The sequence below is a fragment of the Molossus molossus genome, unplaced genomic scaffold, assembly GCF_014108415.1.
Source record: "Molossus molossus isolate mMolMol1 unplaced genomic scaffold, mMolMol1.p scaffold_m16_p_13, whole genome shotgun sequence".
NCBI lineage: Eukaryota > Metazoa > Chordata > Mammalia > Chiroptera > Molossidae > Molossus > Molossus molossus.
The window spans coordinates 18,149,058-18,174,895 of record NW_023425348.1 but is presented as its reverse complement, the minus strand read 5'-3'; the positions used below and the strand labels follow the sequence as shown (position 1 = coordinate 18,174,895).

The 25,838-nt window shown below is 37.8% G+C and overlaps 1 protein-coding gene across 1 annotated transcript in view; it reads left to right on the top strand.

The window, feature by feature from the left end:
- The window catches only part of LOC118627817 (solute carrier family 35 member F1-like), an 83,305-nt gene that overhangs the window by 4,216 nt on the left and 53,251 nt on the right, over positions 1-25,838 (top strand). The window contains 2 exon segments of the mRNA XM_036258265.1: positions 124-163; positions 8,686-8,873. Coding sequence (XP_036114158.1) covers positions 124-163; positions 8,686-8,873 — 228 coding nt within the window.

Sequence of the window (25,838 nt, the reverse complement as noted above, 5' to 3'; positions counted from 1 at the left end):
ATTTATCCTTATCTCAAGGTCTACACACTGACACACCACATCTTTTCTCACCACAGTTTTTCTCACCTTGGTAGAACCAGAGCCTAAATAATCGTATTTCTCTTATCCTTGATTATAAACCAGTGTTGAAAATCCAAATGCCCACAGAAATGAGGCAAGTTACGTAAGTAGAAGAAGTGAGCTGGACATAGATTATGCTAACCAGATGGTGCACGGCCAGTCTCCTGGAGCCAGCCGCTCTTCAACCCCAGCCCGTCGTTGCCATGTGGAAAAGTAGGGTCAAGTTTTTCATGAGAATCCAGAAATCCAGATTTTGTGTAGAATCTCTTAATATATAAATGTTGGCCACAAATTCAGATGCTTTTATAACATTGAACTGACCAAATAGAACACATCTGTGAAGCATATTTGGCCCAGGGGCTACCAGTTAGCAATTGCTATTACAGAAATACAGCCCTTAGCTGGAAAATCATAGCTAGCATTTAAAGTAACAAGAGTTGCTGCTCTTAAAATGGATTTTCACAGCCATTGTCACATTCTTTTTACAGGTCTTATTCTTACTCCATCCCTACATGGTTGTATCCAGTGCTGCATATCTGCTCAAAACAACAAAAGAGACCCAAGTGTAAAGGGAAAGCTAATCATGGACTTGGCATGTGATTGCGGTCTGGATTAATATGATATTTTTGGAGCCAACTGGAAAGGAAACCACCACCCAAATCTGTCACAACGTATGCTATCACAGTGAGTTTAAATTGGGTGGAAATGTTGTGAGTTTAATAAAATAGAACTGCTGAGATGTACATAAATATCTGGGTTTAGCTGATAGCTCTTTCAAGGGCATTGTGATGTCAAATATGTTTGGCAGGTTCAATTCTCTTAGCACCCACATGTGCACTGTTCTCGAGACAGGAGGTGATTGGAAGCACATGTGCTAACAGTAACCGCATAATGTGTGAAATTAAGGAAAGTGTGGAGGTTTCACTCTGACTTTCGTGGTTCCAAGATAGGCCAAGCCTTTCCAGTTGGGGGATGGGGCAGAGGCTTACATCACTTTCCTTCTCCTTTTCTTTTTAACTTTAGGGAACAACTTGAGGCTTTTTAACCTGCCTTTCATTTTGACATTTAGGAACCAAAGTGCACGAATAATACGAGTTGGGATCCTGAAATCCCATCTTCTTCAGTAAGAAGCACCAGTGTCAAGGGGGCACTTTTCAGTCCTGTGTGTTGACCAGTCATCCACTGAGAAAATGGAAGACAATGATCTGTTCCTGGTTTAAAGGAACTTTATTTGAAGAGAAAAAGACTGTTATGAAAATGGCTGAGCAGTACTCTTCAAAAGTGTCAAGATCATGAAAGACTAGAAAACACTGAGGAACTGTCAAAGGTTGAAGACGACTAAGGAGACTGACCACTAATGAAACACAAAGTCATGTATTAAATCATGGAGCTGCAGATGAACCTCAATGGAAAAAGCTGGTGAAATCTTAATAAAGTCTATAGTTTATTTATTAGTATTGTACCAAGGCAGTTACTTAGTTTTAATAATTTCACTATGGAAACATGAAATATTAATGTAAAAAGGAGCTGAGTCAAGGATATATAGGAACTCTGTGTAATATTTTTATAAATCTGTAAATTTAAATAATCTCAAAATAAAAAAATTTTTTTTTTAAATACGTAAACAAAATTCTGGTGCACAAAGGGCTAGACCAAGTAAGCAAAACTTCTTACAAAATCCTAAAGCAATTGGCTTTTGAAGGGGGAGGATCTTGGCATGCTAATATAACACAGAATGGTATTTTGGTTCCATTTTACAGAGAAACTGAAGTTCAGAGAATTTTACTTGCCAAAAGTGACCCAGCTAGTGAGTGCATGGATAGCAATGGTAGGTGATTGTAATTTCCACTGTAAATATTTTCTGGTTCTTAAATGTTTTATGATGGTGACTCTTAGATACAGGGGTGGGAAATAGGCAGCTATATAAAAAGCCAGATATAGGTAGTACAAGTAAATGTAATGATTTTTTTGGATGATGAAGATGGTAATCTCAAATCAGTTGGTAAAGGGTAGCTTATTCAATAGTGCTAAGACAACTGAGTCTACATTGAATTTGATTTTCTCTGATGGCTAATGATGTTGAACATCTTTTCATAATTTGCCATTTGTATATACTCTTTAGTAAAATTCTTTTGCCCATTATCTAATTGTATAGTTTCTTTTATCACCATTTAGTTTTGAGAACTCTTTATATATTCTAGTTATATAACTAACTAGTCCTTTGTTAGTTATGTGCTTTGCAAGTGTCTTCTCCCACTCTAGATTGTCCTTTCATCTTTACAGAATCTTTTGTGAACAAATGTTTCAGTTTTGATAAAATTCCATTTTTCAAAATTTTCTTGTGGGTCATGATTTTGTTGTCAAGTCAAAGAAATCATGGCCTACATAGCCCTAGAACCTGAAGACTTTATTAAACTCTCAACTATCTAATAGAAAGTTAGGTGTGGTGTGTGTTGTATACCTATGTATGCAAAGCAATGATTCCCATCAGTTGGTAAGTGGAGGGCCAGTGCCAACATGTGGGGGATCAAAGAGGCAGAGCAGCCAGGAGAACATGAATCCCTCAAGGATTTACACTGGACTTGACATTGGAAGCAGGTAGGGTATGTTCAAGGCCTTTTTATTCATCTAGAGCTCAAGGACAATGGGCATCTTTTCACTTAGGTAAGCTCTAATTCTTTATGATACATGAGAATGAAACTGTTAAGTGCCCTGTCTCCTGATTTAGATAATTTCACTATAGAAGAATAGACTGTGGCTTCTTTGTTGCTCAAGGGTAAAATACATGGCAAATATTATTTGGCCTGCATGTACAAAAGAAAATGTACTGCTTTCTATTAGACGTCAAGATATCTTTTTTTAACTTAGAACAAAATGATCAGATCTGATTGATGCCTTAGGCTTTTCTAGAATAGAAAAATGTGTATGGTCAGGTTGAATTTACTTAGATTGCCCATTTACCATTTCACTCGTGTATCATTTCTCCAAGAATCCTACAATGTATCAAGTAAGCATGACTTGGGAATCTGTCCAACCCCAAGCCCACTGGGAGCTAGTTGCCTTTCTGCATTACTTTATGATCTGGTTCAACCTACTCTTCCAGTGTGCTGGTGAGTCCCATGAACCAGAGTCCCATAAATATTGATGGTGAGTTGGCAAAGGCCAAGGGCTAAAAAATTGCCCAAGAAAGCCACCTTCTAGGTTTTTGCTTTTTTTGAACAGAGAGTGACCTGTGATTTCTTGCTGTTCTCAGTCCTTTCATAAATTCATCAGACTTATCACTGTCTCTAACAAGCCCAATGTCACTTGATAAAGCACGTACTGTACTGCAAACAACAAATTAATAAGTAAAAAGAGATTTTATTAATTGAATTAGTAAATTAAACATTATAACATATTTGTTTTCAATATTTCGATTTTAAAGGAGTGTTAGAGCTGACAGACACAATCTTCTGAAATTTATTGAAAAGTTTTAATGATCTTGCTTCGGGATTAAGTATGCATTCTGATTCCCAGCTCTTGTCCCTTGCAGAGTGACCAAATTTAAAGTAAAATATCAGATGGCACAGGCCCTGCAGAAGTACTGTAGAGAAAACCTGAAACTCTCACTTTAATTTGAATCCTGTCCTAAAGGAACAGAACATGTTCTCTTAGGAAGAAACTTAAGAAAGAGGGGGAATAAAAGTCTGTGCTATGCCCATGTAGCAGGAAGAAATTTATTTTTACTTATAAATGTTCCTTTAAAATATATTTTGAGTTATGGCTGCCTTCCTTAGCTTCTGGTCCTCACGTCTGCTGACCACCATCCAGAGTGCATCAGGGCCACTGTTCTCCACTACCATCCACTCAGTCAGGAGAGCATGCCGGATGACTCGAGAATGACTTTGATGAGGCAGTACAAGTTATTTAGATCCATAAATTGCTAAAATGAATGAATGTATAATAAAATTATAATTCATAAAATAATTATTAATTTGTTAAAATTAATAATTATTTTAAAATAATTAACCGCTTGAGTTCTCATCTCTTCATTATTCTGTGTTGTGAAATGAGAACTAGACATAAAAGAATTCTGTTACACACCAAAATATAATAGTTGTCTCAAGGTAAAGTGCTTGTGTAATTATTTGCTGAGTTAATAAAACTGGCTTTTTTTCCCCCATGAAATACCATTTTTACTGGAAGAATGATTGATAGACAAACTATGGTTATTCAGACTTGCGTATTTTCTCAAAATAATCCAACCAAGTTTGTCATTTCAAGGGACACAATTGATAGCACACATTGCCAATGATAAATTTTAAACTTTTAAGCAAAAATTAGAAATATATCTTTCACAATGAACTTGCAGTTTCCCAATCTTTTCTGATGAAGTTGATGGTGATATTAACAAATGGGAGCTTTATATATTGTATGGTAAAATGTATTAGCCCTTTAAAAGTCTGCATAACTCAGTGAATCAATATTTTCCAAATGATCAATGAATGATGTAATAAAAGCATGCATGGTAAAAGATGGCTTTAAAATGCAAGACTGACCAGTGGATTTGAATATAACAGGGTAGGAAAGTTTCATTCTATGGTTCAGTTTCCACACTGCAACCAACCTTTAAGAGCCACCCCTAGTTGAGTCTTCCCTTTGTCTATATGAGACCAAGTTCCTTCATATATTTTAACCAAAATAACATAACAACCAATCAACTGCAAAACCAGATATGGGAATCTAGCTGTTCTCTATGAAACCAGACATTAACAAGATTTGCAAAGATGTTTAAAAAATAAAAGCTATGCTTTTCATTAACTTGTTGATCTGTCTTAGAAAATGAAATTATTTTCATAATATATATTACTTATGTTAATTTGTAGTGTCTATTAACATATTTAAAATAAATTAATAAATATGTTAAAATGTTCTGCTTTAGTTTCTAATACAATAAAATATAGCTATATACAGCCTACATAAACAAAAGCTTTTGGAGATCCTCAATAATTATTAGGATAGAAAGAGATCTCAAGACTAAAAGTTGGAGACCACTGCTCTAGCATCTAGATCATCTCTTCATATCTTTATAACTTTTTTTCCTGTTAAGCTTTAAGAAAAAAATAATATAATTAACTTTAGAGGGCTATTTGGGATTTGTTAATTTTTTTTCTTGGTTATGACAGTAAGCAAGCTGGTGTTTGCCTACTTTTGGGGCAAAGAAAGAAGGATCAAGGCCTGATGCCTTCAGGAGCTCTGCCTGAAGGGCTGTTACAGTGGGCTTGAACCAAACCAAATTTAGGAGGGACCTCTCCATAGACACCTCCCACATTTGCCTTGTTTGATGTGATTTTTCTGGCTTCATAATTTTAATGATGGGGAGAGGTCCTCATCCCTAGCTGTTGCTAGTGGGAGTGGGCTTCTTGAAATATCCTGAGAAAAGAATTTTCTGAGACTTCCTGGAAAAAATGAGATATTGTAGAAAGCTTTATTTCTGTGAAATCAAATCCTTGAGTTTCCAAAGTCCCATTTCTCTTAGTCTAGTCATAGGAGAAGTTTAGCTGGGGCTTAGATGGAGCTAGAATCAGAGCCAGTATCCAGAGTTTCCTTTCAATGTCTGCACAGTCCACTACAGCATAGGCTGGCTTAGTTTGGATTTCCCAGCTACCGTCCATCAGTCCATTGCATGTGGTGTCTGCAAGGTCACATAGCTATGGAGGAAACATGGGTGAATGAAGGGAATACAAGAGTGAGCCAAGGGCACAAGAGAGACAATAGAGCATTCCTTTGTTTAAGAACTATGTATTCCAAAATTTTCAAGTACTTGCTGTGGTCATGCTCATTCTGGCCGATGATCTCTGTTCCCAGGTGTGATTGACAAGGCAAGTACCTTCCCTGTGTCACCCTAACTTTACTGGGCATGTGCCTATCTTCCTTCTTTGTTGGGCCCCTTCCCCCACTGTTTTGTAGTGAATAGGCCAGTGGTTCCCTAGGGATTACAAAGTTTCAGCTTCCTGGTGAAGTTGCCCAAATGACATGCCTGTAATGTCCAGCTTCCCCCTTTACTCCTTTCCTATTATTAATAAATAGCCAATTATAACAGTATCAATAATGTAAATCTGATCAATAAATATCTTAATTCAATAAAAGGTTATTCAGCACAAACCAAGTGGAAATCACAGTGCTTTTGAGAATACATGTCAAGTAAGATACTGCCCTACCAGCACAGTCTATTGAGAGAAGCAAAAACATTAGCAAACTTATACATGGTGCCAGGCACTATTCTTCTTTCCTCCTGATAATTTCTGATTTAATTCTCATAACTAACCTATTTTAGAATAATTCCTATCTATCAGAGGAGAAAATTGAGATTTAGGAAAGATTAATATTACAGTAAGATGCAGAGCTGGGAGAAGAACCCAGACGCATTTGATATAAAAGTCTGAACTTTCAACTGTCCCTGAAAATGATATTGAAAATGCATTTCAAACAAAGTAAGAGGAAGAGACCAATTATATAAGGCGAAAACCTGGCATTGAGCTGGACCTGGAAGGAAAAGTAGATCTTCCATTAGAGGTGATCTAGGGGGAAGGAGGTGCATTCCAGGAGAGGTACTGCTTGAGCAAAGGCCCATAGCCACTAGGATGCCTGGCATATTTGGAATATTATGACTTGAGATTGGAAAAATACATAGAACAATATTGGAGAAACTTTTAAAATGAAGGTTGAAGATTTAATACTCTGTTCTAGGAGGGTGGCAGCCTTAAAGGACTTTGCAAAGGGAGCGCCATGCTCTAAGCTGTGGCTTAGGGAAATACCAACTGCACACTTAGACATCTGCATTTGCTTAGCCACAGAGAGCTCAAGGGCTGTAACTCTTTCTCCAAAGGAATTCCTAATAATTTAATTTGCAGCAGGCCAGAGCTTCTGCCCGTTTGGCATTAGGATGTTGTGTGTGCTTTGTTTTGACAAACTTTGACCATGGCTCGCTAACATGAAGCAGAGCCAGGTCGTGACTCCCTCTGCAGCAGGAAGCTCCCTGCCAACTGTCAAACCACATTCTCAAAGACAAGCCTTCTTTCTTCCTCAATCTCCTCTCTGTTGCCTTCTCCCATCAAGTGGTGGGTATTAACCTACTGAGATATTCTTTGAATGCTTTCAGGAAGTTGGTTTTAACCACTGGTGGTCTCAAGCAAGCCATAACAGGGTGAGAAATCAAGAAGCAGAAAATCTTATGGCATCCACCTATAACCACTCGGGCTGTCACCTACACCTCCCAGACAAAGCCAAGACTCTCCATTTGGAAACCTTCTAAGAGGTTGCTGAGTGAGATGCTACTATTTTTCAGCTTTCCAACATGCACATATAACTTACTGATAACATTGGGGTTGCTTGCAATAATAAAAGACACATGAAATTATAACATTTAAAAATAAAAAAAAATGCAATTCTTCAAAAATAAAAAAAATAAATGTGCAGGCAAACCTGCTAATCTTTGTGGGGTCTAGGAATGAGGGGTGGTGAAGTACAATCTAAACTGTAAATCACTTATTAAAAATTACAATCTCAAGAAGTTTTCTCATGCGCGGTCTACATGCACAAACAAGTTCCTAAAAAACCCAACTAGATTCAACTGAACCACCCATTATTTGGGGAAGATGGCAGTGTGGGGAAGTCAGTAACTATATGGCTGTTAGATTAAATTAAGCATTGTCTTTCTTTTTCTTAACTTTTTTAAAAGTTGTATTTAGCATCCCGAGGAAGCTAACAAAAAAATTATTTCTTTCCCAGGTGGAGGTAATTGATGCAAAAAGACAAGAAGGATGTTCTTAGCTCTTGTATGAGAAGACAAGCATCTTTTCCCTTACAACAGATAGCTCTGATATGTGCAAAGAGAAGACAGGCCAGGAAGAACGATGGGAAATTCTGAAGTGATTACAAACCACATGGCAGGAGCAAAATCTGTCCATTTAGGATGAATTTATTTTTGTAGACTACTTGAACTGTAAAACAATTTGGATCTCTTGAAAGCAGTTATTTTGTCCTGCTGGTATGGCTCAGTGGTTGAGTGTCGACCCATGCACTAAGTGGTACCGGTGCGATTCCTGGTCAGGACACATGCCCAGGTTGTGGGCCCAATCCCCAGTGTGGGGCATGCAGAAGGAAGCTAATTTATGTTCTCTCTCATTGATGTTTCTATCTGTCTCTCCCTCTCACTTCCTCTTTCTCTAAAATCAATAAAAGAAAAAAAGAAAGAGAAAGAAAGCAATTCTCTTAATTAAAATGTTTTTTCTTTTATAAAGCCTCAGTTTTAAATTTAAATAGATTTTGTATCACCACCAAATTATGGATTTTGTATCCATTTAATACACATGTACCCATTTCATGTTCTTCTCATTAAGTAGTTTTTATTATGTTGTCAACTGCAAATTACTTGCTTCCATTTCTCACGGTGCCTCTGACTGCAAGCACAAGGGATTTTCAAGTTTAAGCTGAACTTTTTCAAGTGACTTTATCTTTTAACTTTTCTATTTTGCCATTTACAGAAACTTTAAGATGACATAAATGAACTAGAAAGATTGCTTGAATTTTTTAAATTGCTGTAGTATTGAGTAATCATGCCTTCCTTCTGATTTTTGTCTTCAGCATGAAGGTGGTTTACAGATGGCTGAAGGGAAATCTCGGCAGATGTCATCAGTATGGCAACCTGAGAAATCAAAGCTGACACAAGGGCCTGAGGATGAAAAGGACATGTCTTTCTATTTGTTTGTCTGTACTGGTGTGTCCAATAGAAGTTTACAACTGGCCAGCAGTGCAGAAAGCACAACACCATGGTAAGAGTTGAGAATATCACTCCTGGCCCAGTAGTTCAAGTGGATAGAGTGACATCCTGAGATGTCAAGGATGCAAGTTCGATTCCGAGTCAGGTCACATACAAGAAACTACCAATAAATTCATAAATAAATAGAAGAATAAATCAGTGTCTCTTTGTCTTTCTCCCCCCACCCCCAAATCAATTTTAAAAAAGAGTAATGAATATCAGACCAGGAGGAAAGAATGGGAGTACCTGGAGTCCATCTTCAGGAAACTTGAAACATCTCCCAGAAACATGTCGAGGAAACTTGAAGGTGATGCTTTTCCTTACAATTTTCTGGTCCTTGGCACTGTTGGTTTGTTATAACTTGTTCAGTGACCACAACTTTGTATGTACCATCCATCCACTCAGAATCCCTCTGCCTCATTGCTTTTGGAATAAAGTTCAACTGCCTTGGTCAGATGCTTAGAGCCTTTCATAACTGAGCCCCATTAGCAATTCCAGAATTTCTGATGCTGGGATGCTGAGCACTGAAGGATGAATAAAATTGCATTAGGCAAAGATGGTTAATGAAGAAGGGAATACAGGCACAAAGCAGAAGAAGGCAAAAATGTGGCAGCTTGGAAGAGCAAGGTATGTTTGGAGAATGGTGAGTTATACAGCATGACTGGAATGTGAGATACTCGGAGGAACTCAGGAAAGATGAATTCTCAGCAAAGGTGGGATTGTATAACATAGGGTCTTGTGAGCCATGTTAATGAGATTGCATTTTATTTCTGTAGCCATTGGAGTAAGCAGCAGCATTTTTGCTTGAAAAAGTGTTATAATCAGTGCTGGGTTTTAGAAAGGTGACTGGCAACAGATAGATATCCTGATTGCAATTGTCAGAAAGGGCCAGATAACCTCCAAAGGTCCTCTTAAATACTGTAATTCCACAAAAACATTTTACATTTGTTAGAAATTACAGAGATTATCAAGTGGCCCAAGACCTCATGGTGAAATCATTTAGAAAACTGGAAAACTCCTTTTTCTCTATATGTTATTTCCAAAAGAGATGACCTTCAATCCTCTCTTTCACCCAATTTGTTCTGTCTTGGAAAAATAAGCCAACGTTGTTTGGGAAAATTGACTCCACTTATTCTTTTGTAAGACCTGGTTTCTTAGTAGCTACATCAGCTAAATTTTAATACATAGAAATTGTCTTAGAAGAGAGGTTCTGCCATAATGTTCTTCCAATCTAATTCTAGTGGGAATCTATGGTAGGTGAGTATAAGTTGTTATAGTTACAGCATGTAAGAGAAGAAGAATATTAAGCACACTAAATACTCAATACTATAAATGTATTATGAAGTTTCTGAGACTTTGTTAGTCCAAGTTGAAAATTAACAGCTACTCAAAAAAGCATGTGGACTTCAGAGCGTACATAATCTATATTCCAGTATTTCACCAGGTGTTTATTTATTGATGGGGATTCTTTAAGAAAATTTTATATATATTTTTGAGGACTGTGCAGGGCACTGCAGATATACTAGTGAATACAGACACAGTCCCTGTCCTCGTGGCACTTACATCTTTAATCAAGATACAAAAAGATGAATATGCAATTATAACAATGTAAAATAATAATAATTATAGTGTGAAAGTGCTTTGGGGGGAGGAGCACAAGATGTTACAGGACCATACAGAGTAAATTTGGAGGACAGGGAACAATCGAATAAATTGCAACTAAGCTGACATCTAAAGCATAAGCAGATTTATTGATGATAACCATCTGACAGGCATGAGGTGATATCTCATTGTGGTTTTAATTTGCATTGCTCTGGTGACTAGTGACACTGAGCATCTTTTTATATGTTTTTTGGATTGTTTGGTTTTTGGTGTTGAGTTTTATAAGTTCTTTATACATTTTGGTTGTTGACCCTTTATCACATGTATTATTGGTGAATATGTTCTCCCAGTAGGAAAAGGAACCTTTGTGCACTGCTGGTGGGAATGTAAATTGGTGTAGCCACTGTGGAAAGTAGTATGGAATTACCTCAAAAGATTAAAATTAAAAATTAAACTGCCTTATGACCCAGTGATTCCACTTCTGGGAATATATCCAAAGAAACCCAAAACACTAATTAAAAAGAATATATGTGCCCCTATGTTTATTGCAGCATTATTTACATTAGCAAAGATTTGGAAACAGACCAAGTGTCTGTCCATCAGCAAATGAGTGGATAAAAAGCTGTGGTACATTTACACAATGGAATATTACTCTGATGTAAAAAGGAAGAAAATTTACCCTTTGATGGACCTGGAGAACATTATGCTAAGTGAAATAAGCCAGTCAGAGAAAGACAAGTACCATATAATTTCACTCATATGTGAAATTTAATGAATAAACTGAACTACCTAGCAAAATAAACAAACTCATAGATAGAGAGCAGGCAGACAGCTCTGGGAGGGGTGCTGTTGGGGAATGGATAGACTGAGCAAAAAAAGAAAAAAAAGAGAGAGAACTCATGGACATAGACAACAGTGTAGTGATTGTGGAGGAAGGGTGGGGAGGTGGAAAAGGGTATGAGGGGATAAATGGTGATGGAAAAAAATAAAATAAAAATTAAAAAATGAACCATAAGCAGAACTTGGCCCAGCAAAACAAGTGCTCAGGGAGGAGGAGAGTGGATGCTAGTATGAGCTGAATTAAGGCAAAGATCCAGGGTCAAGAGAAATAATTGTATTCTGGAAAACAAGTAGTTCACCCCAGCTGGAATTCATATGTACACTGTGTGTGTGTGTGTGTGTGTGTGTGTGTGTGTGTGTGTGTGTGTGTGTGTGTGTGTTGAGGGTGAGGGTGGGGAGCAGGTGAGAGGGTGGAGGACCTATAAATGAAGCTGGAGAAGTAGATAGGTAAGGGCCAGTTTCTACCAAGTCTCATGATACTTACAACATACTTGAAGAGTTATCCTGAGGGTATTGGAGAACCATTGACTGCTTTTCAAGTGAAGAATAATTATGATCCTATCTGAGTCTCAGGAGGACCACTCTGACCATGGAGTGGAGAATGGACTGGTGGATGTGGGAAGTTTCCCGGTAGAGAAGGATGTGACTGTTCTCAGGAGAGGCGGTGACAGCCTAAACAGGGAAGAGTGGAAATAGGAACAAATGGATTTGAGAGGTATTTATAAGAGAATATAGATAAGAATTGGTAATGATTGTTCAGCATGAGGGGAAAAGGGAGACAAGGTGAATTCCAGGTTTCCGGCTAGGCTAGTGGTTAATTACTGTGTACTGAGGAGAGCACTTAGATAAGAGGAATAGATGAAGGGGTGAAGACAGCAGGTGTAGTTTGTTTCTGTGTGTCTGAAGGACATTAAAACAGAAAACCTAATAGGATATGTATATGGGCCTGGAAATCTGACTGAGATTTCAGAGTTATTAGCAACATATAGATGGCCATGGGAGATAATGTATGTAAGGAATGCTTCAATCTTTTAGGTAGTGGAATTCCTAACCAGCCATGAGTACTACTTAAAATGGGAAGACTTGCCCCATTTCTCAGTCCCTTTACCACAGCCCTGCAATGCACAAAAGTCTATTCCATCCCACATCCAGGATCTTAAAACTATTCACATCTTTCATCCAATTCTCTGTCTCCTCTCAAAAAAAATGAAACTAGACCATCAACTTACACCATACACAAAAATAAACTCAAAATGGATAAAAGACTTAAATGTGACCCGTGAATCCATAAAAATTCTCGAAGAAAATGTAGGCAACAAAATTTCGGACATCATACGGAGCAGAATTTTCACTGATACATCACCTAAGGCAACAGAAATAAAGGAGAAAATGAACACATGGGACTACATCAAACTAAAAAGCTTCTGCACAGCAAAGGAAACAATCATCAAAATGGAAAGGGAACCCACTGTATGGGAGAACATCATTGCCAATGATGTATCAGATAAGGGGTTAATTTCCAATATATATAGAGTGCTCATACAACTCCACAAAAGGAAGACAAAGAACCCAATTAAAAAATGGGCAGAGGAGCTGAATAGACACCTCTCCAAACAGGACATACAAATGGCCAAGAGACATATGAAGAAATGCTCAACATCACTAATCATCAGAGAGATGCAAATTAAAACAACAATGAGGTATCACCTCACACCTGTCAGAATGGCCGCCATCAACAAATCATCAAACAACAAGTGTTGGCAAGGGTGTGGAGAAAAGGGGACTCTAATACACTGCTGGTGGGAATGCAGACTGGTGCAACCGCTATGGAAAACAATATGGTGCTACCTCAAAAAATTAAAAATTGAACTTCCATTTGACCCAGTGATCCCACTGCTGGGAATATACCCTAAGAAGCCTGAAACACAAATCAGGAAGAATATATGTACCCCCATGTTCATAGCAGCACTATTTACAATAGCTAAGATCTGGAAACAGCCCAAGTGTCCACCAGTAGACGAATGGATAAAAAAGCTGTGGTACATATACACAATGGAGTACTATGCAGCGGTAAGAAAGAAAGATCTCTTATCCTTTGAGACGACATGGAGGGACCTGGAAAGTATTATCCTAAGTGAAAGAAGCCAAGCAGAAAAAGACAAATACCACATGATCTCACTTATATACGGAATATAATGAACATAACAGTCTGAGGAATACAGTAGACCCAGACACATGGAAGTAGGGCACAGACTGACATCCCTCAGAAGAGGGGGTGGGGGGTGGGGGGTGGGAAGAGATAAACCACAGAACTTGTATGCATGTATGCATGACCAATGGACATGGACAACTAAGCCGGGGACAGGGTGGAGGGGGGTTAGGGTGGGGGGGGTGCCAATGGGGTAAAAAGGTAAAATATCTGTAACAAAATAAATAAATAAATAAAATATACATATTAAAAAAAATAAAATAAAAAAATAAAATAAAATAAAATAAAAACTTAAAAAAAAAAAAATTACTGATTTTGAAGCAATTAATTTAATACCCTTGAAGCTTACCTTAATTTCATCATTATTCTTGTGGTCTGAAGAAAGCTGTATAAATCTTTATGACATTATCTACCCCCATAAAAGCATAGAATCCAAAAGAATAAAATCAGGACATTTGGTTTCAAGCAAAGTAACTGAATCATGTTTTAAGGGAAACTATTTGGGTCATCTGATATTGAATTTAAACAGTATCCTTCCTACTCTCTTTTTAATTAATTCATTTTTTAGCCTGCCCTGACATGGTCAGAACTTATTTAGAATCCCTTGCTCCCAAGGATCAAATTGCTTTTCTAAAGTACATTTGGTTTCTAAAACTTGGCATCTCTGAGCTTCTGGTGTCAATACAAAGGGCACATACATATTCCAACAATCCATGGATTGTTGTTAGTAAAAGGCATCAGTGCCTGGCCTTTGAGAGGAAGGGCACAGCACATTTCTTCATAGAGGGAGTTATGGTGCTATTATTACTTTCAAGACATCCCTAGTTTGTCCATTCAGAAAGGCACAAGTCAGGCTCTGTGGTCATTCAAAAGAGTAGGTTGTGAAAATGGGTCCCCTGGTGACACTTTGACTGCCAGGCTTTCCCTCCATCTACCCTGCAGCAGAGGGTTCCCAGACCTGGGTTTGTTAACTTTGACCTCTCCTATCACCATGGAAACGCAACACTGCCCAGGGAACTTCCTCTGTGATTATCATTCAGACTGTAAAAAAAAAATAGAATAAAAAATGGAATAGGAAAAACATTGCCCATTTCATCTTGCCATTTGGCCTTTTTCTTTAGACCAAAGAACCTCCAAGAAATATCTTTGGAAGTTTGGTGGGGCAGTTATCAGATTTCTACTCTGTAGAGTGTTCACGTTTGAGGAGTTGAGGCTCATCTGCAGTATAGTATTAAAATACTTGGAAGAATGATGGTATCCTTAATATCATAAACTCTTTGGAATTGTGGGCAAAGTATACAGCAATTATGTGCATGCCATTTAAAAAGTGTCCATAGCTTTCCTCATAAATTCTAACATCCAGAAAAGACGAAGAATTGATTCAGTCCCACAACCTCATTTAACAGATTAGCAAAATGAAGCCCACAGAGATTATGTCCTTCTTTCGCTTCCTCCCTTCCTTTGGCTCCTTTTTCTTCTCCTTTTCCTCCTCTCTCTTTTTATCTTCCTAAAATGACAAAGTTGTATATTTTGAATTTTGTGTTGGTTTGAGTCCATGTTAAACAAGAGTGGAAAAGTTCCACATGAGAGGCACACTGGACAAAGTAAGGAAACACAGTTGGAGAGTACCTAGACTCACAGAGAAGATTACCAATAAGTAGGCAAATTATTCCAGAAACACTGGGAGTTTGGTCATCAGTTAATGCAGGGGCCCTTGCAACCCAGCAGTCAGGACCTGGAGTATTCTTAATATGTGTTTCCCAGTCTACTTGTTGCCTTGACAATTGAGTCTTCCCTTCTACCTGCAGGAATGGAGGAGATCAGCAGTGCCCTCAAACTTATTAGGGAAATAATGAAACAGGAGACCTGAAAATTCTGGGAGCTACTTCATTAGTTGGACTCTGCCTCCAGGAGAGTAGAAAAGATGTACTTTGCTTATCGTAATATAGTGAACACAGTGCTTCCATTTGTGATGTGTTATCACATGCTGCTGTTTGTTCTAGACCTCGAAGTCCCCAGGCAGAACCAGCAAGTCAGAACCAGTAAGTATGAGTGGCAGCTCCTACACTGCTGGCCATGGGCAAGTCCCAGAGCCTCTTTAGCTCTGGTTTCCTCATGTGCAAAATTGCAACCACAATAATGCCTACTTCAAGGGGCAGTCACAAAAATTAAATTAAGTTAGAAATGTGTCTGGTATAGAGTCTAGCACACAGCAGTGGCCTCCCACAGCCTCTCACCCAGCTCCTATCTCTGTACTAGCAACGCAACTGGCTCAGAGCATAGAAACATTGGAGGGGATTTTTTGTGCTGTTTGTCCTGTACTTAAGAAAAATAAAAAATAAAATTGTTCAATCCTCATTTACTCTTTGTTTTTTTGTTGAGCTTCTTAGGTGAATATGAATGAGCAGGTCAGCAAGAGGTTTGGTGTCACTCTATTCACAGTTAAAAAGCCCTTCGACCCATTTGACCCAGTGATCCCACTTCTAGGAATATATCCTAAGAAGCCTAAAATATCAGTCAGAAAGAATATATGTATCCCTATGTTCATAGCAGCACTGTTTACAATTGCTAAGATCTGGAAATGGCATAAGTGTCCATCAGTAGATGAGTGGATAAAAAAGCTGTGGTACATATACACAATAGAATACTATGCAGCTGTTAAGAAAGAGAGATCTCTTACCATTTGAGAGGACAGGGAGGGACTTGGAGAGTATTATGCTAAGTGGAATAAGCTGGCAAGAGAAAAACAAATACCACATGATCTCACTTATTTGTGGAATATAATGAACAAAATAAGCTGATGAACAAAATAGACCCAGAGACATGGAAGTAGGGAACAGACTGAAAAACCTCAGAGGAAAGGAGCAGGAAGAGATAAACCAAATAACTTATATGCATATATGCATAACCAATGGACACAGACAGCAAAACTGTGAAGGTGGGGTGGGGGAATGGGAGCAGGAAGGAGGGTATCAATGGAGGGAAAAGGAGAAACATTTGTATTAAAAATAAATAAATAAATAAATAAATAAATAAATAAATAAATAAATAAAGTTAAAAGCCCTTTATGACTCTTAAAAGAATGTTTTAAGGGAGAATTTCCCAACATTTTCCAACTTGTCAACTTCTTACATAGTACAATCTTGCAATTGCCCCCCTTTGAAATTTTGACAATTATTTGACCATTTTTACATCACATGTATTAAAAAATTATTTTAAATCAAACATAGACATATTTTAGATCTATGTTACAAATTCTTAAGCTAGGTACTGAGGATATGGGTATTCATTATATTATTGTCTACTTTTTTGTATTCCTAACATTTCATCATAAGAAATAAAAGATTATGCCAATATTTTATTTTAATAGTTTAATAATTATTTTAGTAAAAAGAAAATTTAAATAATATTTTAATTTGTCAAGTGATATACATTCTGATTTATTTTAAATTAATTCTATATAAAAAAGAATGTTACAAACAAATAATTTTTGTGTGTGTGTTTATTCTGTGAGGAATATTGGTGTAGTTTTCATTTCTTGCAATGTATTGTCTGATTTTGCAAATAAATTTGAAGATGCTTTATATCATATTTGACTTTGCGATAAAAAATATTTTAAATTGAATTGGAGTCCAGCTGTAAGTCCTAGAATCAACAATTGTTTTCATAACTTAATGTTTTAAACTTCTCTTTTGAACTTAAAAAAATAAACTGATATTCTTTTTAGATATATATAATAATTCTAAGTTTTGTTTCTAGATTCTAAGACGAGGGAGAAGGTTTCAGGCTGATCTGCAAGCACATCCCGCAAACAACATGCTGCAGCTATGGACGGGCTCTATTCTCAACAGGGGGAAAGTCAGACTGTATGTTACATTTTAAACACTGTTCAACTACTGAAGACATCCTAATGTGTGATATGAGAACTTTGAATGCTATCCGGGGATCCAGTAGGAACATTTTGAGACAAATTTACAGAATTATTATCATTTTTACCTTTTCCTTTGACTTTCTGTTTTCAACAGCAGTGTTGAAATACAAATTAAATAATGTATGACTAAGAGTAAAAGCAATATAAAATGGTATGTGTGCTATTGTTATAACTAGCGAGCTAATATTAATAATAGAAAGGAGCAAAGGGGACGCCAGACATTATAAGCATGGTCATCTGAGTAGCTTCCCCAGGAAGCTGTAAGTTTACATTCCCCCAGGAACCACAGGTCCATTCCCTGAAAACCACTAGGGAAAGAAAATATGGGTACATGCACAATGCAGTCAGAGTGACATAGGGAAGGTGCTTGCCTGTCAGTCTAACCTGGGAACAAAAACCACTAGCTAGGAGGGTGGACCCGGATGCAAGCTGGTGAAAATTTGAGAATACATAATCCCCAGACAAAGGAATTCTCTCTCTTTTGTTCCTCTTGCTTCACTCCTGCTTCCTTGTACTTGCTTGTTCCATGACCCACGCTGGCCTGCCATGTGGCCTTAGAAGCTGCGTGGCCCATGGCCACCTGGACCCCACTTGTAATGCACTGACGGACTGTAGCTGGGAACACACGCTAAGCTAGCCCGATGCTGGACTGGACTGTGCAAATAGGAAGTGGAAACTCAGGCCAATGGCTTTGATCTTAGTCCTGCTAGAGAGAAGATGGAAGATGAGATCTGGAAGGTAAACCCCTTAATGTTACCTCGGCAATAAAGCTTTCTATGATACTTCATCCTCCCATGGGGTCCTCAGGAAATTCTTCCACCAGCAACAGGTGGGGACTCAGAGAATTCCCCACTGATAACATATGGATCAAAAAGATTGTGGCAGCTATAGGGATTTGGTGTGGGATAAATGTCTGAGTGAGTGACTCATGAAGACCCTTGTCTGATGTCCACCAAGCCCTGTGTGCTCATAGACCTATACATAGGAACAAGCAATGACATGAGCCCCCAGAGTCCCTTCTTTAAACACCTTCACTAATCCTTCATGTTATTAAAAAAAATTTACTGTGTAATGATAACCTGATCAACAGAACAACAAATTAATTCAACTGCATTATCATCATTAGATTGGAACACTTGGGACCAATACCATTATTCCAATAAAGAAGAGAATAGAATTATGCAGACACTTTACTTTTACAGGTTGTCAAACTGATAAACAAATCACTGGTTTTGGTCACAAAATAAGAGGGTTCCAGGAGTTAATAAAAGTTAGAAATAATTTCCAGCATTCAGGCAGTTGTTATTGTAATGGATAACTCACAGCAGTTATTTCAACTACCTCTATATTTCTCAAACCTCGGACCCACCAGACTTACTCTTAGCTGATAGCTTTACCTTCAACCTAGTGAGAAGATCAAAGCCAGAAAACTTGAGATCTCATATCCCCAGTCACTCTGAATCTCCATTCCCTTGTTCCACATGCATCACAGTCCCCATCCAGCCTGGGCGAGCTCCCGGAACAACGGCCTTGCTTTCAGCCCTGCTCTTCTCTCTTGCCTCACTATTGACTCCTACTCTTGTCTGTCCTTAAATCTCTCCCTCTCTTCTGGGTTTCACTTTAAATTTATGACAAGCCATTTGTCACTTAATCCCCTGCCCCCAAATTTTCTCTATTTTAGTCTCAAAATTGAATGGCTTTCCACTGAGTAGCAGATCAGACCATAGCTTAAGTGGTGGTAGGGGTGCGGGGGAGTTACAGAGTAACAAATCAAAGTCAGTGATGATCTGACTGGGCTAAAGGCCTAGTGCTCCAGCTGTCAGGCATAATAATCAGCTGGTACACTCAGGAACCTGGCAGGCACCTGACACTAGACACCCTCCCACAGGAACAGGACACAGCCAGTGAATTTGATGCAGCTGCAATGCAGAGAGAGCTCTCTCTATCTTATAAGTACTGTTTCTTTTTAAAAAAATATTTTTTCATTGATTTTTTTTTTTTTATATATATATAGAGAGAGAGGATAAGAGAGAGAGCGGGAGAGAAACATCAATGTGAGAGAGATAAATCTATCGGCTGCCTCCTGCACGTCTCCTGTTGGGGATCAAGCCCAAAACCTGGGCATGTGCCCTGACTGGGAATCAAACCAGGACCTCTCAGTTCATGGGATGATGTTCAATCCACTGAGCCACACCAGCAGAGCACAAGTATCGTTATAACTGTTCACTGATCAGGCAGGAGTGAAGCTGAAGGAATGGGCCTTCTCAGCTGGCAGGGGGAACACAACAACCAGAGGTCAGAAATTTCTCAGAAGTCTAGTAGTTGACAAGTAATAGTATAATTCAGGGACTGATATGAAAGCCTTGGGAAAGAGATTGGTAAAAGCAAGGTAAGGGTTTGAATTAAAGAGGAGTGCAGAAGCCAAATTTACCAGTAGCAAGATTACAATGCTGACCAAACAGGTGCAGGTTGACCAGAGAGATTCACTGAAAAAGGAGTTTCTGCCTGAAATATGACTTAATCCTGGGTGTGTGGGTCGAGCTGGACCTGCAGATTGCCTCAGCAGTGAACAAGGAAGGAGCGAGCTCCTTCACCAGGGATTTGCCAACATGGGCCCAAATTCACTCCAAGATCATGAAGAAGGTGGTGTGGATCAGCGCTAAGAAGTACCACAAGCACCTGGGAATGACTTCACACTACCAAGTGCATGTTCGAGGAGATCGTCATTATCCCTAGCAAAAAGCTCTGCAACAAGAGAGCAGGCTATGGCACATACCTGAGGAAGTGGATTCAGAGAGGCCCCATGACAGGTATCTCCATCAGGCTGCAGAAAGAGGAGATTAATTATGTTCCTGAGGTCTCAGCTCTGGATCAGGAGATTATTGAAGTCAATCCTGACACTAAGGAAATACTCTTGAACTTTGGCAGTCTATTCAGCCTGCAGGGCATTCAGCCTACAGTTGGGATGAATTTCAGAACACCACATAGAGCCATTTAAATCTTTCTGCTGTGCTGTAATATTTTCAATAAACCATAGACAACAGCAACAACAACAAAAAGGAGGGAGACAAATACTGGAAACAAGGCTGGGTCAAATGAAAGCTTCTATATAATAGTTATTGTCTTGCTTCCCAAGGCCAATTGTTTTAACTGATGTGTGAATACCTTTTTGAACTTTTCTGTATTTTAAGACATTTAGTGACTGTCTTATAGACTAATATCAACTGCTATTGCAATCAAAGTTTCTCTTGAGAATAAAAGAGATCTAAGACCCAGGTAAATGACACATATATGGGTTTCATAAACTACTTTTCTGTTTTATGTATTTTAAGGTAATGTTAATACGTGCACACCAGTTTATAGTTACTGTATCTTCCTGGTAAATTGTTCCATTTATCATTAGGTCATGACCTTTCTTCATCTTCTATAATATTGTTTGCCTTAGAATATTTTTCTTTCCTGATGCTAATGTAGCTATGGCACTTTTCAAACTGATGGATTTTCCTATAAGCCTTTTCTACATCTATCAAATGATCATATGATTTTTTATTTTATTTTTTAAATCCTCACCCAAGAATACTTTTTTCTATTTTTATCTTCAGATAGGGTGGAGGATGGAAGAGAGAGAAAGAGAATTATTGATGTGAGAGAGATACATCAACTGGATGCCTCCCGCACGACCCTGACCAAGGTCAGGGACAGAACTGCAACCAAGGTATGTGCCCTTGATCAGAATCGAACCTGTGACTCTTTGGTCTGAGGGCTGACCAAATAGCCTAACTGGCCAACCGGATCATCTGATTTTTATCCTTCATTTTGTTTATGTGGTGTATCACATTTATTGATTTGTAGATATTGTATCAATCTTGCATTCCAAAATAAATCCCAGTTGATCATGGTGCATAATCTTTTCAATATATTGCTGGTTTTGATTTGGTAATTTTCATTGAGGATGTTATCATCTATTTTCATCAGGGATGCTGGTCTATAATTTACTTTCTTTGAAGTTTCTTAGTCTGCTTTGGAATTACAATAATGCTGGCCTTGTAAAATGAGCTTGGGAGTCTTCCCTCTTCTTGAATCTTTGGTATAGTTTTAGAAAGCTAGATGTTAGTTCTTTGAATGTTTGGTAAAATTCACCTGTGAAGCCATCCGGTCCAGGACTTTTGTTTGTTGATTTCTGTTTCAATTTCGTTAGTTGTAAATGGTCTATTCAGATTTTCTGATTCTTTCTGATTCAGTTTTGGGAGACTGTGTTTCTAGAAATTCATCCATTTCATATAGTTTGTCTAATTTGTTGGCATATAGTTGTTTGTAATATTTTCTTGTAATCCTTTGTGTTACTGTGGTGTCAGATATTTTTTTTCATTTCTGATTTTGTTTGAGTTATCTCTTTTTCTTGATAAGTCCATTTAAAGATAGGTCAATCTTCTTTATCTTTTCAAAGAATCAGCTCTTGGTTTCACTGAGCTTTTGCTCTTTATTATTTCCTTTATTCTATTCACTTTAGGCTTTATTTGTTGTGTTTTCTAATTCCTTTAAGTTTAAAATTAGACTGTTTGAGATTTTTCTTGTTTTTTTGAGGTAGGCCTGTAATGCTATGAATTTCCCTCTTAGGATTGCTTACACAATGTCCTATAGATTTTGAGTTGTTGTGTTCTCGTTTTTATTTGTTTCAAGGTATATGTTGATATTTTCCTTCATCTTATTGTTAACCCATCCATTATTTACTAATATGTTTAGCCTCCAAGTGTTTGTGTGTTGTTCAGTTTATTTCTTGTGATTGATTTCTGGATTTATACCACTATGGTCAGAGAAGATGCTTAATATGATTTGAGTCTTCTTAAATTTATTGAGACTTGTTTTGTATCCTAACATGTGGTCTGTCCTAAAAATGTTCCATGTACATTTTAAAATAATATATATGCTGCTTCTTTTGAGTAAAAGGCTCTGAAAATGTTAAGTAAATCTATCTGCTCTAGGGTATCATTTAAAGCCACTGTTGCCTTGTTAATCTTTTTGTCTGGAAGATCTACCCACTGATGTCTATGAGGTATTAAACTTCCTTACTATGATTGTATTACTGTCACTCTTTCCCTTTATGTGCATCAAGATTTCTTTATGTATTCAGGTGCTCCTATGTGGGGTGTATAAATATTTGTAAGGGTTATATTCTGTTGTTAGTTTTATCCTTTTATCATTATGTACTGTCCTTCTTTGTCTCTTATTATAACTTTTATTTTAAACTCTATTTTGGCTGGTATAAGTTTTGCTACCCTAGCATTTTTTCATTTCCATGAGACATCTTTTTCCATCCCTTCACTTTCAGTCTCTGTGTGTCTTTTTTACTGAGGTGGGTCTCTTATAGGAAGCAAATCTATATATGGATCCTTTAAAAAAAAAAAAAAACATTATTTTTCTGTATTGATTTTGAGAGGGACAGGAAGGAAGAGGTAGAGAGAGACAGAAACACTGATGAGAGAGAACATCCATTGACCACCTCCTGTATGCCCCCCCATGAGGATTGGGCCCACAACCTGGGCATGTAATCGGGAATCAAACCAGCAACATCTTGGTGCATGGGTCAACATTCAACCACTGAGCCAAACTGGCCAGGCATGGATCATTTTTTCTATTCATTCACCTACCATTTGACTTTTGATTGGAGCATTCAATATTTTTATATTTACAGTGATTATTGATAGGCATGTATTTATTACCATGTTATTCTTTATAATTGTGTCTTCTTCCCCCTCCCCCACTTCTTTTCTTCCTTTCTGTTAAAGGAGTTGCTTTAACATATCTGTTTGGTAGTAATAAATCCCTTTAGCTTTTTCTTGTCTGGAAAGCTCTTTATTTCTCCTTTAATTTTAAATAATAGTCTTGCTGGGTAAAGAAGTCTTGGCTTTAGGTCCTTTCTTTTCATCACTTTGACTTTTTTTTTCTTTAAACCTCACCAGAGGATATTTTTCTATTCATCTTCAGATAGAGTGTAAGGGAGAGAGAGAGAGAGAGAGAAACATTGATGCAAGAAAGACACATTGATAGTCTGCCCCCACCTCCCCCACAGTGTCAGGGACAAACCGCAACCAAGGCACGTGCCCTTGGCCGAGCTCGAACCCGCGATTAATTGGTCCGCGCGCTGATGCTCTAACCTCTAAGCCAAACCAGCCAGGGCCCACTTTGACTATTATGATAATGTCTTCTGACCTGAAATGTTTCTGTTGAGAAATACAACGATAGTCTTTTTTTTTTAAAATTTTTTAAATTAATTTATTTATTTTTGTTACAGATGTTTCTCCTTTTTCCACCATTGACATCCTCCTCCCTCTCCCTCCCCACCCTGTCCCCATATGTTGTCTATGTCCATTGGTCATACATACATGCATAAAAGTTCTGCGGTTTATCTCGTCCCCCCACCTCACCCCTCTTCTGGGAATTGTCAGTCTGTATCCCACTTCCACGTCTCTGGGACTACCTCATTCCTCAGACTGTTATGTTCATTATATTCCACAAATAAGTGAGATCATATAATACTTGTCTTTCTCTGTTTGGCTCCTTTTGCTTAGGATAATATTTTCCAGGTCCATCCATGACATCTCAAAGAATAAGAGATCTTTCTTACAGCTGCATAGTACTCCATTGTGAACATGTACCACAGCTTTTTTATCCATTTGTCTACTGATGCAGACTTGGGCTGTTTCCAGATCTTAGCTATTATAAATGATGCTCCTATGAACATGGGGGTACATATATTATTTCTGATTAGTGTTTCAGGCTTCTTAGGGTATATTCCTAGAAGTGGGATTACTGGGTCTAATGGCAATTCAATTTTTAATCTTCTGAGGTAACACCATATTGTTTTCCATAGTGGCTGCACCAGTCTGCATTCCCACCAGCAGTGTACTAGAGTTCCCTTTTCTCCACATCCTCGCCACCATTTGTTGTTTGGTGATTTGTTGATGGCAGCCATTCAGACAGGTGTGAGGTGATTCCTCATTGTTTTAATTTTCATCTCTCTGAATGATTAGTGATGTTGAGCATTTCTTCATATGTCTCTTAGTCATTTGTATGTTCTGTTTGGAGAGGTGTCTATTTGGGTCCTCTGCCTATTTTTCAGTTGGGTTCTTTGTCTTCTTTTTATTGTGCTGTATGAGCACTCTATATATTTTGGAAATTAACCCCTTATCTGATGTATCACTGGCAATTATGCTTTCCCATACAGTGGGTTGCCTTCCCATTTTGGTGGTTGTTTCTTTTGCTGTGCAGAAGCTTTTGAGTTTGATGTAGTCCCATGTGTTCATTTTCTCCTTTGTTTCTGTTGCCTTAAGTGATGTATCAGTGAAAATTCTGCTGCGTATGATGTCTGAGATTTTGTTGCTTACATTTTCTTCTAGGATTTTTATAGATTCATGAGTCACATTTGAGTCTTTTATCCATTTTGGGTTTATTTTTGTGTATGGTGTAAGTTGATGGTCTAGTTTCATGTTTTTGCATGTAGCTGTCCAATTTTCCCAACACCATTTATTAAAGAGGCTGTCTTTACTCCACTGTATGCTTTTGCCACCTTTGTCAAATACTAATTGAGCATATTGTCTTGGGCCTATTTCTGGGTTCTCTATTCTGTTCCACTGGTTTATATGCCTGTTCTTGTGCCAGGACCAGGCTGTTTTGATTACAGTGGCTTTGTAGTATAACATGAAATCTGGTAATGTGATCCCTTCAACTTTGTTCTTTTCCCAGATTGCTGTGGCAAATTGGGGTCTTTTTGGGTTCCATATGAACTTTTGAAATATTTGTTCTAGTTCTGTGAAGTATGTCATTGGTATTTTCATGGGGATTGCATTGGATCTATAGATTTCTTTGGGTAGTATAGACATTTTAATGATGTTAATTCTTCCAATCCATGAACAGGGTATGTGCTTCCACTTTTTGTATCTTCCTTTATTTCTTTTTTCAATGACCTGTAGTTTTCTGAGAATAGTTTATTTATTTCTTTGGTTAAGTTTATTCCTAGGTATCTTAATTTTTTGCTGCAATGGTAAATGAAATTCTATTTTTCTAATTCTAGTTTCTATTTCTGTGAGTTCATCATTGGTGTATAAGAATGCCATCGATTGTTTGATGTTAATTTTTATCCTGCTACTTTTCCAAATTCATTTATTAAGTCTACTAGATTTTTGATGGAGACTTTGGGGTTTTCTATGTATAATATCATGTCATCTGCAAATAATGACAATTTCACTTCCTCCTTTTTAATTTGGATCCCTTTTATTTTTCCTTCCTGTCTCATTGCTATGGCTAAGACTTCCAGTACTATGTTAAATAAGAGTAGCAAAAGTGGGCATCCTTGTCTTGTTCCTGTTCTGAAGAGAAATGCTTTTAGATTTTGCCCA